Raw genomic sequence first — 19,905 nt, 5'->3', positions numbered from 1 at the left:
TTTGTTTCTAGCATTTACTTTGTAGGCTTTAAGTTACTAAGCAGTCACTTCACAGTTTGTAATTGCATTTGATTTGATTCTTATTCCTAGTCATGGGTAATGTAGCCCTTCAGTTTTAAAAGAGTTACTCTAAAGTGGTCATGGAAGAATTCTTGTTTTGTCACTCTAAAATTCAACCCAAAGTCCAATTTAATTTGAATTAGCATTCTGAGAGCATATCTGTATTAAGGTTATTAAGATGATAGTGTATGAAATAACATTTTTATGCATTGCTTCACAGTTGTCCATGGTGGCCAAACAGTTTCACAAATGCAACACCTAGTTGATTTAAGAAGACACAGCTACAACTTAGAGGAAGTGGATTTGTCCAGAAGAGGAGGATTATCTACTCCAGAGGTAGATTTATGGTTTGTTTATTAAAGTGAAAATCTTTCTTTGTTCTTTTCATTCCGCTGTATTTCTTTTTAAAAAATGGAGTTGAATTTCATGCAGTAAAATGCACGAATTAGTGAGTTTTGATAAGTATGTATACTTACACTCCATGAAGATAATGAACATTTTGGTCAGGTGTGATGGCTCATGCCTGCAATTCCAGCAATTTGGGAGGCCAAGGTGGGTGGATCACCTGAGGTCCGGAGTTTGAGACCAGCCTGGCCAACGTGGCGAAACCTCGTCTCTACTAAAAATACAAAAAAATGAGCTGGGCATGGTGGTGCGTGCCTATAATTCCAGCTACTCAGGAGGCTGAGGCAGGAGAATCACTTGAACCTAGGAGGTGGAGGTTGCAGTGAACTGAGATCGAGCCCTGCACTCCAGCCTGGATGACAGAGTGAGACTCTGTCTCAAAAAAAAAAAGGACAATAATGAACATTTTCATCACCCCAGAAAGTGACCTCCGACCTCTTCCCAGTAAGTCCTCATTACCCTTAACTTTGGGGGAAATACCATTTTGATGTTTTTTTCCATCTTAGATGAGTTTTTCCTGCTCTAGAACTTCACATAAATAGAATTGTACAGTATGTACTGTTTTGGGTCATAGTCTTTTTTTTTCCTTAGAAGAATGTTTTGGAGATTTGTTTCATAGTATTAATATTTTATTCCTCTTCATTGCTGAGTGGTATTCTGTCATTCTGTCATATGAATACTCATAATTTTCTTATCCATTTTTTTTGAGATGTAGTCTTGCTCTCTGTTGCCCAGGCTGGAGTGCAGTGGCGCTATCTCAGCTCATTGCAACCTCCACCTCCCGGGTTCAAGTGATTCTGCTACCTTAGCCTCCCGAGCATTTGAGATTACAGGTGCCTACCACCAGACCAGCTAATTTTTGTATTTTTGGTAGAGACGATGTTTCACTATGTTGGCCAGGCTGGTCTCACACTCCTGACCTCAGGTGATCCGCCTGCCTTGGCCTCCCAAAGTTCTGGGATTACAGGCATGAGCCACTGTACCCAGACTATCCATTCTTTCGATAGACATTTGGGCTATTAGGAGTAAAGTGGCTATGAACATGCTCATGGCAGTCTCTTTGTGAACCTATGTTTACATTTAATTTGGATAAATATCTGGGAGTGGAAATATTGGGTAATGGGGTAGATGAAAGTTTATGAGAAATTGTCAGTTTTTTTCAGTGGTCATACTGTTTTACAGTACCACTATATTCTACTGTGCTTTCTGATCTCTGAAGTTGAATAAAATAGATTATTAAATTATATATAATTTGGCTTAACAGAAAATGGGTTTATTTACTTACATAAGGATGTGGATATCAGTGCCACATAAGTAGTGTAGACAATTCTTAACTTCTATCACCCTGAATATTTTAATTTTTTGGGATAATGCTAATTATCTGCCGAGTGTCATGGTTTTGTATATAATTATGTGAAAACATTTTGGAAAGCATGAAGCACTGTATAAGGGTAAGATGGTAATACTGTGTTTACAATTATTAATCTCTATTATAATTCCATACAATTTTGGCTGTCTAATAAGTTTGTAATGCTGGGCTAATTGGGTTAATTCTTTTTTAATTGTACTTTAGGTTCTGGAGTACATGTGCAGATCATGCAGGATTGTTGCATAGGTACCTACATGGCAAGGTGGTTTGCTGCCTCTATCCCCCTGTCACCTATATCTGGCATTTCTCCCCATGTTATCCCTCCCCAACCTCCCACCCCCTGCTGTCCCTCCCCTAGCCTCCTCCCAACAGACCCCAGTGTGTGATACTCCCCTCCCTGTGCCCATATGTTCTCATTGTTCAACACCTACCTATGAGTGAGAACATGTGGTGTTTGATTTTTGGTTCTTGTGTCAGTTTGCTGAGAGTGATGGTTTCCAGATTCATCCACGTCCCTACAAAGGACATGAATTCATCGTTTTTTATGGCTTCATAGTATTCCATGGTGTATATGTGCCACATTTTCCTTGTCCAGTCTATCATTGATGTGCATTTGGGTTGGTTCCAGGTCTTTGCTGTTGTAAACAGTGCTGCAATGAACATACGTGTGCATGTGTCTTTATAATAGAACGATTTATAATCCTCTGGGTGTATACCCAGTAATGGGATTGCTGGGTCAAATGGAATTTCTATTTCTAGATCCTTGAGGAATTGCCATTATTATTACATGATAATTTTTTATCATATATTTTGAAATAAAGAAGTAGATAACTACTTGGTATGTTTCTATTAAAATTATTCTTATGGCCCACAATTCGTCCTTAGAATAATTATACAGAAATATAATGGTTATTTACTGTCTGTTTACTTATTTATACCCTGTCTTACTCCAAAAAATATTTTAAGATGATTTACAGATTAATTTGTGAAGAAAAATAAGTGCTTAAATGTTTCCTGTCTTGTCCACAGAGCGTCACTGTTGGATTATTTGAAAATCAAAAACCATTTAACATTTGGTTCTTTGTTCATGGTTAGAAATATTTGTTTGTTTTTAAAGCAATTCTGGTGCTAGAAGACTCGTGTATCTGCCATGAAGTATATAAACAGTTAAGCTTGATGAAAATGGTGTCTTAAGTGTAGTTGGGTTAATGAGAACACAATTCAGCAAATATATCTTTTCCTGTAGTTGTACGATTTGCAATGGGCAGAGGTCCTTTGATATCACAAATAGGCCTTAGGTGCTTCTTGAAAATGAAATAGAAGTCCTGAATTTTCTTTCTTTCATATTTTCTTTTGGCTCATTAATACATTTCCTTAGACAATAACATGAATACTTGATTGTGAAGAAGGTGGAAGTATCATTAATGAATGTGTACCAGACTTTGAATCTTTATGTAATATTAAACACTAATTGCCAAATATATTCCAAGAAAGAAATTTGGATTCTTTTTCAGTCTTCATATATATACTGTAGAATTACTCTGAACTCAGGCTTAAGGAAATATTTCTCTCTCCTGAATCTGTATGCTTCTTTTCATTAGACAATGAACTCTGAAGCGTTTTGTTTCCTTCTTTTCTTTAGTAGGAATTTCATAGCAGTTTTGTACCCAGTTTCATTAGCTTTTCTAATTTTTAAAATAATAGATTTATAGAAGAGTTGCAAAAATATTACAGAGAATTCTCATGCATATGCTTCACAAAGCTTCCCTTAATGTTAACTTACCTGCATACTTAAAATTATGGTAATTGTAATAATCACAGCACAGTTATCAGAACCTGAAATGAACATTAGTGTAGTATTATTAGCTAAACTATGGTCCTTGTTTGAATTTTGCCATTTCTTCCAATTCCATGACCTTTTTCTGTTCCAGGATAAAATTCAGTATCCCACATTGAATTTAGTTGTGTCTCCTTAGCCTCTTCTAGTCTGTGACAGCTCCTCATTGTTTCCTTGTCTTTCATGACTTTGACACTCTTGATGACTACTGGTCAATTGTTTCATAAAATGTCTTGATCTTGTTGTGTCTGATTCTTTCTCTTGAATAGATCGAGATTATGCATTTTTGGCAACAGTCCCACACGAGTGATGTTATTTCCTCATTGAATCATATTGGGGGGTACATGGTGTTGACATATTTTTTTATTGGTGATGTTAACATTGATCACTTGGTTAATGTGATGTTTTCCATATTTTTCCACAGTAAGTTATTACTTTTCCCCGTTGTCCATGATAAAGATTTTGGGTGGCAGGGAATTTTGAGACTGTGCTAATACCCTGTTTCTCTTCAATTCACTGAGATAAGTTAGCATCCATCCATGGATTTTACCTGCAGCAGCCATTATTGTGGCACGTGCCTTATATTAATTCTCTGTTTCCCTCATTCCTTCTGGATTTATTAATTGGAATGCATTTGCAAGGATGAGCTGTCCTTTATCTCCCACTTATTTATTCAATTATGTATATTCATATAAATATGGACTCATGGACATTTATTGTATTATATGAGTACAGTCCAGTATTATCATTATTTATTTATTGATCACATTTTCCAGCTTTGGTTATTGGGAGCTCCTTCAGTTGACTCCTATGGCCTTTTGACTTGCCCCTACCTTTTTTTCTGCCACTTGTTTTCTGCCACCACAAGATATTCTAGGCTCATCTGTACTTTCCCTCTTAGCCCTGGAATTCAACTTTTTGCCAAGGAGCCCTGGTTCCTTTAGTTGGAGACTGGTGTTTAGAAACCAAGATCTGGACACTAGGTGTGTTCATTGCTCCTCTTGTGTCATTGATCCTAGGCCTTCTCAGTGGACAGAGCTAGGAAATAAATGTAGGTATCCAAATCCATGCATACACATAAACCTATATTTCTATCTGTCTTTATATATAGTAGAACTATATGTTCATACTGATACTCAGTAGCTTTTCTTAAACCTAGGTTCTTATATAATAACTTATTTGCCTACCTCCTTTATTAATCAACTCTTTTATTCTCATATGAATGTGGGTTTTGGTTTTACTTTTTCTTGGCTTTATAAGACTCTGAAATCCTCTGGTACATAGGGGTGAAACAAAAAGAATTAAAAATACAAATATTTAAAGCGTTCTTTTTTATAGTGCTTACTTTGGCTTCTAGTGATATTAAACATTGACTACTTATTTTTATAATATTAGTAGAACAATGAAGTTTCCTGTGATGAAAATGATTGAAACCATCTTTCCAGATTCCAACACTGTTACAAGGCATGAAGTTCTGTCTCTCAAATGTATTTTTCTGTAATACTGAGCTGAAATTTTCTTTATTGCATTTAATGCCATTGTAATATATATATATATATATATATATATATATATATATATATGTATGTATATATATATATATATATATATATGTATATGTATATATATATATATATATATTTTTTTTTCCTGAGATGGAATTTTGCTCTTGTTGCCCAGGCTGGAGTGCAATGGCACAATCTCGGCTCACTGCAACCTCTGCCTCCTGGGTTCAAGTGATTCTTTTGCTTCAGCCTCCCAGTAGCTGGGATTACAGGCGCGTGCCACCATGCCCAGCTAATTTTTGTATTTTTAATAGAGACAGGGTTTCACCATGTTGGCCAGGCTGGCCTCAAACTCCTGACTTCAGATGACCTCCCCCCTCCCTGGCCTCCCAAAATGCTGGGATTACAGGCGTAAGCCACTGCGTCCTGCCGCCATTGTACTATTAATAGAAATTTTTCTGTGTCAAGTTCTTTATGATTATCATCTCATTGTGATACATTTTTCAAAAGATTTCTAGTTAGAACAGTATCCCAAGGTGAAAAAATTGAAGTAAAATAGCCCCTCCTTTTTTTTTTTTTAAACAAAAAGGCCCATAACTGATCAAATGTAGTTATGCCTCTTTCATCTAGATTGTTTCACATTTCATTTCTCCAAAATAAACCTTAAAGGAAATTGGTTGATTTGGATGAAATTTAGTATGTGCCTGAATGTGTATCAGGATATCTCAATGGAAATAAAATGGCAGCCCATCAAGGGTTTTTTTTTTTTTAGACAGAGTCTCGCTCTGTCTCTAGGCTGGCGTGCAGTGTCCCAGTCTCAGCTCACTGCAACCTCCACCTCCTGGGTTCAAGGGATTCCCCTGCCTCTGCCTCTCAAGTAGCTGGGACTACAGGTGCACACCACCATGCCTGGCTAATTTTTTGTATTTTTTAGTAGAGACGGGGTTTTGTATTTTTTAGTAGAGACCGTGTTGACTAGGATGGTCTCGATCTCCCGACCTCGTGATCCGCCCACCTCAGCCTCCTAAAGTGCTGAGATTACAGATGTGAGCCACCGCACCCGACCCCCATCAAGGTTTTGTAAAGAAATATACCTTAGGTAGTTTTGAGGGGGTGTTGTAGGAATCACCATGTTTGTAGAGATGTGATTACCAGGAATTTTGTGAGTTATAAGCCAGAGGTAATGAAGGTTATAAAAAGATAATGTTTCTTGCCATATATAAGGTTTCCTGAATGGAATGAGCTGAAATACTTTGGAAAGTAAAATCGTTTGGGTGTTTATCATGATCATGGCTGAGAACAGAAATGGAGTGCTTCCAAGAGACACATGCCTGCAGTCTTGTGGGGAAGTGGGTGCAGAGGTGAGCTGGGGAGGGAGGGAGCGGGTTCTCCCCAGCCTGCCTCCCCATGCACTGCTAGGCCAGGGTACACCTCAGCAAGCCTGCACGCTGGGGTGGGAGGCAGCATCTGTGAGGGTAGGTGCCCAGGGCCATGGTCAGTCTGAAATGGCCCCAATGGTTCTTCACCCAAGGAGCCATCTTTCCTCCCCTGCCCATTCTAGATCACAGGGGTGGCGCTGCAGCCTGCCTTGTTCTTTCATCCCAGTTCCCTCTTGAGTCCACCTCCCTCCTGCTTATGCTGGGAGCAGAGGAGGACGCCCTCTGCTGGCGGTCCCCTGCCTACCTCAGTCCAGCAGTCCTCCCTTCCAAGTCCTCATATCTGTCCCCATAGTCAACCAACTGCCCCCATCCTCACCCTTCTGACCCCTTCACGACCATTTTAGTGACCAGGGCTGACACCCTCACTGCTTTCTGCATCTGGTCCCCTCCCCGAACTCAGAGCTGCCCCCATCGGGCATCCCTCTCTCTCCTCTGGCTTCAGTCCCTGTTCTGCCTCTGGTCCCCTCCCTGAACTCAGAGCTGCCCCCACATCGGGCATCCCTTTCTCTCCTCTGGCTCCAGTCCCATTCCCTCCTTTCTGTCTACAAGTTCTCCCACAGCTTGGAGAAGCCACTTTTCTTGCCTCCCATCCCTCCTTTCCTGTCATCCTCACTCTCTGCTTCCCATGACAGCCCTGTTCCTGGAATGTTGTTTATACTTGCTGTCTCCACACCTGGCTTCCTGTTTTTCTCTGTGGGTATTTTTGAACCTGCTGTTCTTCTGCCCTGTAAGCCCTTACATGCATCCTCACCTGGTGAGTGCCTTCTCATGTTTTAATTCTCACCTCAGACCTCGCCTCATCTGAAAAGCTCTCCATGACTGCCAGCCTGGGTTAGGCCCGCTCTTCTCTGCACACTTAGCCTCCTGTTCCTGCCTGTGTCACAGTGCTGGTAATAACATTAGTAACACTAGTAACTAATAACACTGAGCACTGTTGAACTGGGCATAGTGTAGTGTTGTTTCTGTTAGCATTAACCTAATACCATGGCAAGGTTCTCATCCTCAAGAGAACCCTGAGAGATTTTCATCCCAATTCCCTACATGAGGACATTGAAGCACAGAGGGGTTAAGTAACTTGCCCAGGGTCACACAGCTGATAAGTGGCAGGACTCTAGTATTTGACCCCAACCATGTTCCCCCTAGATCCTGCACTGTTTACCTCAGTGCCGCAGCCCAGTGGTTCTCACTGGGGGCATCAGAATCACCTGGGGGTCTTGTGAGAACAAAGACCACTGCCCCCACTCTCAGAGATTCTGGCTTCATAGGTCTGGGGTACAGCCTGGAATTTGGCATTTCTGATAAGCTTGCAGGTGATGTTGATGCTGCTGGTCCGTGGACCACTTTGCAAAACAGTGTTCCAGCCTGCTAATAACTTTGTCTATTGGAATCCTCTCTTTACTTGTCTCTCTCCCGGCTGAGATGGCAATTCCTCTGGGACAGGAGCTTTTTTTTTTTATTTTTAATTTTTTTTTTCAGGGCCTCACTCTGTTGTGCAGGCTGGAGTGTAGTGGTGTGGTGCAATCATGGCTTACTGCAGCCTCAACTTCCTGGGCTCAGGTGATTCTCCCACCTCAGGCTCCCAAGTAGCTGGGATTACAGGTACATGCCATCAGGCCTGGCTACTTTTTTGTACTTTTTTTCTAGAGATGGAGTTTTTTAATTTTTATTTTTTGTTGCTAGAGATGGAGTTCTGCCATGTTGACCAGGCTGGTCTCGAACCTCTAAGCTCAAGTGATCCATCTGCCTTGGTCTCCCAAAATGCTGGGATTACAGGCTTGAGCCTCTGCACCTGGCCAGGAGCTTATTTTCAGTCCATGTTCCCAACACCTAGCAAAATAGTTCTTCCAGGTGGTGGGCCCTCAATAGACGTTTAGTTGATTGAATGAGAAAATGTTTCTGGCCATTTGTTTAAGTGTATTTTTTTCCCCAAAATTTCTGTGTATTTCAAGATTTTTCAGATTTTAATCAGTCATATGCTTGATTGGCACATAGGGGATGTGTACTCAATGGTTTTGTAAGGTTAGTTGTTGACTGCATGATTTTAAAATATTTGAAGCCAAAAGTCACATCTGTTATATTTGGCTCAATGTTCTTTCTAGAATGGCACACTCACTGTCTATGTATAATACAGACTTCATATTTTTACATATATGAACTCATATGATACATATGAACATTATAAAGTGAGCCTTTGGCCTTTTAGAAGATTTGAGTGTTTCTTTCCTAAAATAGCACCTTCCTTGGTGTGCAGTGTCTTCATCGTCAATGTGCTGGTGTAGAGGCATTGTGGCACATTCATTTGTCAGCGTTAAAGCTTCCTCAGTGTCTATATGGGGTAGAGCAGCAGAGGCGATGTTGGGGCTCCTGATCTCAGCCTGTTGGCTCTGTGTCACCTACAGCCAGGACTCTAATAGGAGCAAGACATTTCTGATGGCTTGAGAACTTCTGTTGTGTCTAGCAGTTAACATTTGACTTAATGACATTTTCACATGTTATTTTTCTTTAGAAATATGAACTACTATTTTTAAAATATAGAATTTAGAAAATCTTATTGAAAATACAACTATGCAGGTTGACCATCTTTGTGGAGCTGTTTCAGAAATGCAACATTCTTGGGAGAAGCTACCTTTGATAAAATGTGTGTTACAAAAACATTTTTACAACTTTGATAAACCTCTAGCTCCTAAAGATACCAATCAGTTAGAACTGATAGAGAACTAGTAACTCTGCCATTATCAAGGCTTTTCTCTACTTACTTTAATAGCAGACAGGGGACTAAAATTCTCTTGGAAGAATGCTGAAGTTTAGATCTGACAGATTACAACACTGAGTATTTTTATTTTAGTAATTATCATGTATAAAATGTGGAGTTGAAGAGCAAAAATCATATACTCAAAGTACAGCGTTTATCCTTAACAATGGAAAACGATGTTGCAAGGAAAATATATAGGAATGTTTTCTTTTTAACCAACTTTTTAAGCCTCATTTTTAGTTACAGTTGATTTATACCGGGTTGGTGCCATTTTTGAGGTTGTCTAGATTTACACCAAAAGGTTTTGATTATATGTCTCATGGAGAAATTGAAGTCTAGGAACCGAAGAAAAGAGCTTTACTCATTCTGTTCTCTTACCCTGGATAGGTACATTCTCAGGAAACCTATGCCTGGGCCAGCCCTGCAGGAACATCTTTTGGGTCAGCAGCATGTTTTGGACTGCGGGAGGAAGACTTCAGGGAGAGTTCATCATATCCCAGAATTATCTTCACACATTCATTACAGCAGTATGTTGCACAAGGTGGCTCATTTCCTTGTTGCTGTATGCCGCCTAACTTTATCAGTGGAGGTGCTGAAAGTACCCATGTTGTCATCTCATCTGCCCACTTTACTACAGCAGTACCTATGGCAGGTCTGCTACCAGGAGAACCCAGTCTGGCAAATAACCCTGATGTGGTGAATTATTCTGCTCTACTGGTAAATGAAAATGTGGGCCTAGGTAGAGCCTCACCATCTTTCTGCATCAGTCCTAATTTGGGTGAGTTTGAAATGACACATATTACCGATAGCATTGTTTAATCTAGATTTTAAAACACCCTTCATGCAAACTAGTGTTAGTTATTTTTTAAATTAAAAGTTTTATCTTGAAACCATTATAGATGTACATGTAGTTGTAAGAAATAATCCGGAGAGATACCCTTTCCCCAATTTTCCCCAGTGGTAACATCTCATAAGACTGTAATTGTATTTATTTGTGTGTCTGTGACTTTAGGCATTTTTTAAAAACAATTTTATCACGTGAAAAGGTTTGTGTGTTCCTGTCATAGTCAAGATACAGAACGGTTCTATCACCAGAAGGTTTGCTTGTATTGCCCTTCTATAACCAAACCCATCTTCCTTTTCCTTCCCCCACTTACCTATTTCTAACCCTTGACAAGTGTGATCTCTTCTCCATCTCTATAATTTTGTCACTTCGATATTGTTCTATAATTGGATGCATATAGTATGTAACCATTCGGTACTCGCTTTTCTTGACTTGACATAATCGCCTGGAGATTCAACCAAGTTATGTGTTTCAGTAGTTCCTTTATTGCCGAGTACTATTCCATGGTATAGGGGTACCATGGTTTAAAAATTCATCTACTGAAGGAAATTATTTTCCCAGTTTTTGACTATTAGGAGTAAGCTGCTATGAAAATTCATATATAAGTTTTTGTGTAAATGGAAGTTTTCCTTTCTCTGACATGATTACCCAATAGTACAATTGCTGGTTATATAGTAATTGCACGTTCAGGTTTTTTTTAAAACAAATCTTTATTGAGATATTAATGTCTTGGTCTGTTTGTGTTGCTATAACAAAATACCATAGATTGGGTGATTGAAAAAGAACAGAAATTTATTTTCTCACAGTTCTGGAGGCTGGGAAGTTCAAGGGCAAGGTGCCAGCAGGTTTGCCTGTCTGGTGAGGGCTGCATCCTCTACAAGAGAGGAACACTGTGTCCTCACATGGCAGAAGGTAGAAGGGCAAGATTTCAAAATACTGTGTGAAGCCTCTTTTATAAGGGCCTTCATCCCATTCATGGGGGAGGAGCCCTCATAGTTTAATCATCTCTTAAAGGCCCCATTTGTTAATACGATCACATTGAATTTTGTGATCAACACCTGAATTTTGGAGAGGATACATTCAAACCTAGCAATTGATAAGTTAAAAACTGCACATATTTAATATACCCAGTGTGATGAGTTTGGATATATACATGTTTAGTTTTATGAGAAGCTGCCTAACTATTTTCCAGGGGGAGCTGTACCATCTGACATTCCTGCCAGCTATATATGGGTGATCTAGTTTATCTGAATGCATATTTCTGCTCTTTCTTTTGTTCTTTCTTCCTGATGCTCCAGGATTCCTTCTTTCATCTTTTTCTTTTTTTGATTGACGATTGTTCTTTAACCTTTCTTTAAGGGTAAGTCTACTGGGGACAAATTCTTTTTGTTTTCCCTTGTGTGTGAATGTCTGTTTCTCTTTCTTTCTTGAAGGATGATTTTGCTTGGTATAGAATTTGTGGGTAAAGTTCTTGTGTTACAGCTCTTGAAAACTTTTTATTATAGAAATGCCAGGAAGACCAGCAACCAGCAATAAAAACAGCACTGAGACAGTGAATTACCCAACTTTAATGGGAAATTACAGTGGCCAAAATACTGTCTCTTCATCTGTCTTCATTCCTCCCTATACTGCTGGATGTGGTGGCTCACGCCTGTAATCCCAAGCACTTTGGGAGGCTGAGCCGGGTGGATCACCTGACGTCAGGAGTTTTAGACCAGCCTGACCAACATGGTGAAACCCCATCTCTACCAAAAATACAAAAAATTAGCCAGGCATGGTGGCAGGCGTCTATAATCCCAGCTACTTGGGAGGCTGAGGCAGGAGAATAACTTGAGCCCGGGAGGATGCAGTGAGCTGAGATTGCACCACTTAACTCCAGTCTGAGCAACAAGAGCGAAACTCTGTCTTAAAAAAAAAAAAAAGGAAAGAAATGATAAATATTACAAATAGCACTGTTTAATCTTCTTGATTCACCAGTATTTTTAATGTTAGCTAGTGTGACTCTTTCCAAATTAAACTTTTTAGTTTGAGATAATTTTAGATTCACACACAGTTGTAAGAAATAATGCAGAGAGATCCTGTTTATGCTTTTTAGCCATTTTCCCCAAATGATAACATCTTTAAAATTATAGTAAATGATCACATCCAAGATATTGACATTGATATACTCTACGGAGTATATCAATGTCAATTGATGTCCCCAGGTTTACTTGTAATTAATTTGTGTGTGTGTATTTAGTTCTTTGCAGTTTTAGCATAGGTAGTTTTAATGTCTACCACCAGTGAAGACACAGAATGTTTCTATCACTGCAAGGATGCCTCATCTTGCCCTTTGATAATCACATTCACTTTCCTCATGTCACCCTTTCCTTCCAACCTGTCCCCTCCCTAACACCTGGTAACTACTGATCTGTTCTCTGTTTATAATTTTGTCACTTCAAGAATATTATATTAAGAGAGTGTTACAGTATGTAATTGGATGACAGCTGAGGTATTTTCTATTTTTGGCCAATACAGGTAAAGCTCTATGAACATTTATGTACTGGTTTTTGTTTAAAGATAAGTTTTCATGCAATTTTGGGTCATATGGTACTCCATGTTTAGTTTTATAAGAAAATGCTAAAATTTTTTTTTCAGAAGGGCTGTATCATTTTATCTCCTCACCAGTAACACCTGAGTGGTCCAGTTTCTATGCATGCATTCTGCTCTTTCTGTTCTTTCTTTCTTCCTGATGCCCAAAGATCCATTTTTTAAAATCACATCCTTTCTGCATAAATATTTTCCTTTATCCTTTCTTTAAGGGCAAGTCTATGAGGGATAAGTAATCCTAATTTTCCTTCATATGAGAATGTCCTTATTGCCTGTTCATTATTTGTATTAGTTCATTTTCATGCTGCTGATAAAGACATACCCAAAACTGAGAACAAAAAAGGGTTTGATTGGACTTACAGTTCCACATGGCTGGGGAGGCCTCAGAATCATGACAGGAGGTGAAAGGCCCTTCTTACATGGTGGCAGCAAGAGAAAATGAGGAAGAAGCAAAAGTGGAAACCCCTGATAAACTCATCAGATCTCATGAGACTTACTCACTATCATGAGAATAGCATGGGAAAAACTGGCCCCCATGATTCAATTACCTCTTCCTGGGTCCCTTCCACAACATGTGGGAATTCTGGGAGATACAATTCAAGTTGAGATTTGCGTTGGGACACAGCCAAACCATATCATTACTCAAAGAGAATTTCACTATGTGTAAATTCATGGTTGAGAGTTCTTAAGCACTTAAGAAATGTTCTTTCTGTAGGTATGCCAATAATTGAAGAAACCAGGCTGGAAAACAACCCTGAGACAACGAATTGCCCAACTTCTTTGGGAAATGGTAGTGGCTCATGTTCTTCCTCTTCACTTGCCTGCCTCCCACCTAATTTTGGTGAGTTTCAGATGCTGCATTGCAGGTGAAACCATTGAATCTGGATAGATCAACATCCTTAATGCAAGCTAGTTGTAGCTCATTTTAAAAATTAAACTTTTTTTAAAAAAGTTATTTTTTTGAGATTGGTCTCACTCTGTCACCCAGGCTGGAGTGGACTTGGCTCATTGCAGTCTCTGCCTCCTGGTTCAAGAGGTTCTCTTGCCTCAGCCTCCTGAGTATCTGGGACTATAGGGCATGCCACCATGCCCAGCTAATTTTTGTATCTTTAGTAGAGACAAGGTTTCACCATGTTGGCCAGGCTGGTCTCAAACTCCTGACCTTAAGTGGTCCTCCTGCCTTGTCCTCCCAAAGTGCTGGGATCACAGGCATGAGCCACTGTGCCTAGCCATTTTTATTTTGAAATAATTTTAGATTCATATGTATTTGTAAGAAATAATAGAAATGATCCTCTTTATGTTTTATCCTTTTCTCCCAACAATACCATTTTATAAAACTATAGTAAATTAACACAACCAGGATATTGACATTGATACACAGATGCAATTGAGATATCTCCAGTTTTACTTATTATAATCTGTGTATGTATCTCTATTTCTTTCTGTGCAAATTTGTTTCATGAATAGGTTTGATTCTTACTACCACAGTCAAGACATAGAACATTTCCATCACCACCAGTCTGCCTCATCTTTTATAACCACCCCCACCTCTCTCAGGTCACCCTTTCCTTCCCCACTGAGTGTTCCCTAACCCCTGGCAAACCCTAGCCTCTATAATTTTGTCACTTTAAGAGTGTTATATAAAGGGAATCTTATGGCATGTAATTTTTTTCCGTCAGTATGATTCCCTAAAGACTTATACAGGGTGTTGTGTGTATCAGTTGTTCTTTTTTTTCTGATAGTCTTCCATGGTTTGGACATACAATAGTTTCTTTTAACCATTTACCAATTGAAGGACATTATTTCCTCCTACTCCACTCTTTGGTATTAGGAGTACACTGCTCTGAACATTCCTGTACTGGTTTTTGGATAAATATAAGCTTTCATTTCTCTGTCAAGCATGTCAAAAGCACAGTTACTGGGTCTTAAGGTACTAGCATGTTTAATTTTACAAGAAACTGCCAAACATTTTTCCAGAAAGGCTTTACGTGTATGGGTGATCAAGTTTTTCCATATTTATATTTTTGATCTTTCTTTTCTTTTCTTTTTTTTTTTAAATTGAGATGGAATCTCACTCTGTCATCCAGGCTGGAGTGCAGTGGTGTGATCTCGGCTCACTGCAAACTCCACCTCCCAGGTTCAAGCAATTCTTCTGCCTCAGCCTCCCAAGTAGCTGGGATTACAGGCGCCCACCACCACACCTGGTGAATTTTTGTATTTTTAGTAGAAACAGGTTTTGCCACATTGGCTAGGCTGGTCTTGAAATCCTGACATCATTTGATCCACCCACCTTGGCCTCCCAAAGTGCTGGGATTACAGGCTTGAGCCACTGTTCCTGGTCTATATTTCTGATCTTTCTATCAAGTCTTTCTTCCTTCCTGATCTTCCTAATGCTCCAGGATTCCTTCTTTTATCATATTGTTTCTGTTTAAAGACTTCCTCCCTTCCCTTCCTTTTCCTCCCCTCCCCTCCCCTCCCCTCCCTTCCTTTCCTTCTTCTCGCTCTGTCATCTAGACTGGAGTGCAGTTGTGTGATCATGGCTCACTGCAGCCTCCACCTCGTGGGCTCAGGTGACCCTCCCTCAGCCTCCCAACTCAGCTGGGGCTACAGGTACTTGCTACCACTCCTGGCTAATTAAAAAAATTTTTTTATAGAGGTGGGGTCTCATGTTGTCCATGCTGGTCTCGAACTTCTGGGCTCAGGGAATCCACCTGCTCTGCCTCCCTAAGTACTGGGATTGTAGGCATGAGCCACTGCACCAGGCCTGAAGATTTTCCTTTAACCTTTTATATGGGTAAGTCGGCTAGGGACAGATTCTTTTAGTTTTCTTTTGTTTGAGAAATGTCTTGTCTTTACCTTTTTTTCCAGAAGGATAGTTTTGCCTCATGTAGAATTTATGACTGAGCATTCTTTTCTTTCAATAGTTGAGAAAATTATACTTATTGACATGCTGGGAACAATAGGAACCAATGTGGAAAATAACTCTCAGACAGTGTATTATCCAGCTTTATTGGGAAATATGAATGTCCCAAATCTGGCCTCTTCAAATCTTCCTGTCACTCCTAATTTCGGTGATTTTGAAATGATACGTGTCACAAGCAGCTCTCTCATCTGGATTCATCAACATTCTTAATATTAATTCTTAGTGATAGGTTTTTACAAATTAAACTTTTCATATTGAGATAGTTCAGAATCACACACAGATATAAGAAATCCTGACTACCCTTCCCCTAACTTCCCCCAATAGTTATATTTAACAAAAATATTACAACCAGGATATTTACATTAATACAGCCACAGATCTTATAGAGATGTCCTATTTTACTTGTATTTATTTGTGTATGTATGTGTATTTAGTACTATGCAGCTTTATTCCACAAGTAGGTTTGCGTGCCTACCACCACAGTCAAAGTAGAGATCATTTCCATCAGCATGAGGCACTGTTGTGTTACCTTTGATAACCATACCAACTCTTTCAGGTCACCCTTACCTAACACCCCATGACCCATCCCTAACTCCTGACTTCCATTGATCTTTTCTCTATCTCTATAATTTTGTCTCTTTCAATTGTTATATAAGTGGAATCATATTTGGAATTGGCTTTTTTTCACTCAGCTTAATTTCCTAGAAACTCATCCAGGATTTTTTTCTATTAATAGTTTATTCCTATTGCTGAATAGTATTGCATGGGATAGATATACTGTGTTTTTTTCAACCATTCACCTGCTGAGGGACGTCTGGTGGGTCTTTTGTGTTTTTATTTTATTTCTATTTTTTGTCTATTGGGTGTAAAGCTGCTATGAATCTTCATGAATGCATTTTTGTATAAATGTAAGTTTTCATTTCTCAGTAGTTTCTTCTTTTCTATTGATGAATAGTTCCTTCCTTTCCATGGTACAGATAGGAACAATTTTTTTTTAAAACCATTCACCTTATTGAAGGACATCTGTTTTTTTCTTTCGATTTTTGGATATTACAAGTAAAGCCACTTTGAACATTCATGTACTGTGTACTGGTTTTTGGATAAATATAAGTTTTCATTTCTCTGTCATGAATGCCAAGAGAACAGTTGCCGAGTCTTATGGTAATAGCATGTTTAGTTTTATAAGAAACTGCCAAACAGTTTCCCAGAGAGGCTGTGCTATTGTATATTTCCAACAGCAATGTATAAGTGATCCAGTTTCTCCACATCTGTATTTCTGATCTTTCCATTATTATTTCTTCCTTCCTGAGGCTCTGAGATTTTCTTCTCTTGTAGTATCTTTTCTGTTTGAAGATTTTCCTATAGCCATTTTTTAAGGGTAAATCTGTGAGGGACAAATTCCTTTAATTTTCCATTTTGTGAGGATGTCTTTATTTTTCATTCTTTCCTGAAGGACAATTTCACTCAGTATAAAATTTATAGTTGAGAGTTCTTATCTTTCAGTATTTGAAAAAGTTATACTTACAGAAACACCAGAAACAGCAGGAACCAATGTGAAAAACAATACTCAGACAGTAAATTACCCAACTTCATCAGGAAGGAGCTGTAGCCAAGGTAATGCCTCTTTATCGCTTTCCATTCCTTCCAAGTTTGGTGAGTTTGAAATGATACATGTTACTAGTAGCACTGTTTAATCCATATCCATCAAGATCCTTAATGTAAAACCAGTGGTAGCTTTTTTTCAAACTAAAATTTTAATTTTGTGGTAATTTAAGATATACATGTAGTTGTAAGAAATAATGCAGAGAAATACTCCTTCCACTTTACCTATTCCTCCCAACAAACATCTTGCAAAACTGTAATAGAACATCACAACCAGAATATTGACATTGATATTATCCACACATCTTATTGAGATCTCCCACTTAATTGTATTGATTTATTTGTGTGTATTTAGTTCTACCCAGTTTTGTCACATGAGTCAGTTTGATTGTCACTGTCATGATCAAGATGCACATTTCCATGATTACCAAGATGCTTCATTTTACTCTTTTTCTTTTCTTTTCTTTTCTTTTTTTTTGAGACAGTCTCTGTCTGTTGCCCAGGCTGAAGTCCAGTGGTGTGATCTTGGCTTACTGCAACCTCCGCCTCCTGGGTTCAAGCGATTCTTGTGCCTTAGCCTCCTGAGTAGCTGGGATTACAGGCACATGCCACCATGCCAAGCTAATTTTTGTATTTTTTGGTAGAGACAGGGTTTCACTGTGTTAGCCAGGCTGGTCTTGAACTCCTGGCCTCCAGTGATCTGCCTGCTTCGGCCTCCCAAATTGCTAAGATTACAGGCATGAGCCACCGTGCCCGGATCTGGCTGATTTTTTTTTTTTTTTTGTAGTTTGTGTAGGGATGGGGTTTCACTATGTTGGCCAGGCTGGTCTCCAACTCCTGGCCTCAAGTGATCCACCTGCCTTGGCTTCCTAAAGTGCTGGGATTACAGGCTTGAGCCACCGTGCCCGGATCTGGCTGATTTTTTTTTTTTTTTTGTAGTTTGTGTAGGGATGGGGTTTCACTATGTTGGCCAGGCTGGTCTCCAACTCCTGGCCTCAAGTGATCCACCTGCCTTGGCTTCCTAAAGTGCTGGGATTACAGGCGTGAGCCACCATGCCCAGCGCATCTTGCTCTTTTATAACCACACCTGCCTCAGCACATAATTCCCTGGACATTCGTCCGACCGGCTGGATGTATGAGTGGTCCTTATTTTTTATTGTGGGTACTATTCCATGGTATGGATGTTTCACAGTTGGCTTATTCATTCACTCATTGGAAGATAGTAAAGTTGTGATGACCATTGATGTACAGGTTTTTGTATAAATATAAGTTTTGATTTCTCTTGGATAAATGTCCAAGAGGGCAAAGGCTTGGTTGTATAGTAATTGCACTTTTAGTTTTATAAGAGACTGCCAAATGGTGTTCCAGAGAGACTGTATCATTTTACATTCTCACCAATTTTGTATGAATGATCCAGTTTCTCCACATGCATATTTCTTCTGCTTTCATTGTTTTTTCTTCCTTTTTGATGCTCCAAGATTTGCTTTTTCATCATTCTTTTCTGTTTGATGATTTTCCTTTAGCCATTCTTTAAGTGTATGTGAGCTAGTGACAAATACTTTAGTTTTCCCTCATGTGAGAATGTCTTTGAAGGATACTTTTGCCTGATGTAGAATTCATGGTTGAGATTTCTTGTCTTTCAGTATTTGAAATATTTTATTTATAGAAACATTGGGAAAAGCACAAACCAGCTCAGGAAAGAGGTCTGCGAAAACAAATTACCAACCTTTATTACAAAACGACAGTCACCAGAATGTTCCCTCATTATTTCACCGTGTCCCTTGCAATTTAGGTGAGTTTGCAATAATACTTGTTATATGTAGCACTATTTCATCTAGGTTCACTAGCATCCACAGTGCAAGATATTGGTAGCTTTTTCTAATTAAAGTTTTTATTTTCAGAAAAATTTAGCTACACATGCAGTTATAGTAAATAATACAGAGAAATCTGTGTTTCTATTATCACTTTTTCCCAATGGTAACATCTTGCAAAACTATAGGAAATTATCACAAACAGGATATTGACATGATACCTTCTACAGATATTATTGAGATGTTCCCAATTTTACTTTGTATTTATTTGTGTGCATGTGTATTTGTGTGCTTTAGTTCGTCTTTTATCATATGTTTAGGTTCATGTATTCTCTACCACAGGGAAGCCCCCAAATGGTTCCTTCTTTTTTATTGCTGAGTACTATTCCATGGTATAGATGTACCATGGTTTGTTTATCTTTTCAAGCATTGAAAGACATCTGGGTTGTTTCCTGGTTTTGGCTATTAGAAGTAAAGCTGCTGTGAACACTCACATACCATACAGCTTTTATGTGAACACAAGTTTTCATTTCTCTGAGATACTGCCCAAGAGTGCAGTTGCTGGGTCCTATGGTAATTGTATGTTTAGTTTTATAAAATACTGCCAAGTTGTTTTCCAGAGTGACTATACCATTTTCTGCCCTCACCAGCAACGTGTGAGTGACCTAGTTTCTCCACGTCCATATTTCTGCTCTTTCTCTTGTTCTTTTTTCCTTCCTGATGCTGCAAGATTCCTTCCTTCATCATATCCTTTCAGTTTGAAGATCTT

The 19,905-nt window shown here is 39.0% G+C and overlaps 1 protein-coding gene across 1 annotated transcript in view; it reads left to right on the top strand.

The window, feature by feature from the left end:
- Window positions 1-19,905, top strand: part of BEND2 (BEN domain containing 2) — a 58,809-nt gene that overhangs the window by 12,662 nt on the left and 26,242 nt on the right. Inside the window, 3 exon segments of the mRNA XM_017540616.2 lie at window positions 12-21; window positions 281-396; window positions 9,755-10,145. Coding sequence (XP_017396105.1) covers window positions 12-21; window positions 281-396; window positions 9,755-10,145 — 517 coding nt within the window.

The sequence above is a fragment of the Cebus imitator genome, unplaced genomic scaffold, assembly GCF_001604975.1.
Source record: "Cebus imitator isolate Cc_AM_T3 unplaced genomic scaffold, Cebus_imitator-1.0 Scaffold128, whole genome shotgun sequence".
Classification (NCBI taxonomy): domain Eukaryota; kingdom Metazoa; phylum Chordata; class Mammalia; order Primates; family Cebidae; genus Cebus; species Cebus imitator.
Note: the sequence above shows the minus strand (reverse complement) of the source record. Positions and strands in the feature narration are given on the sequence as shown.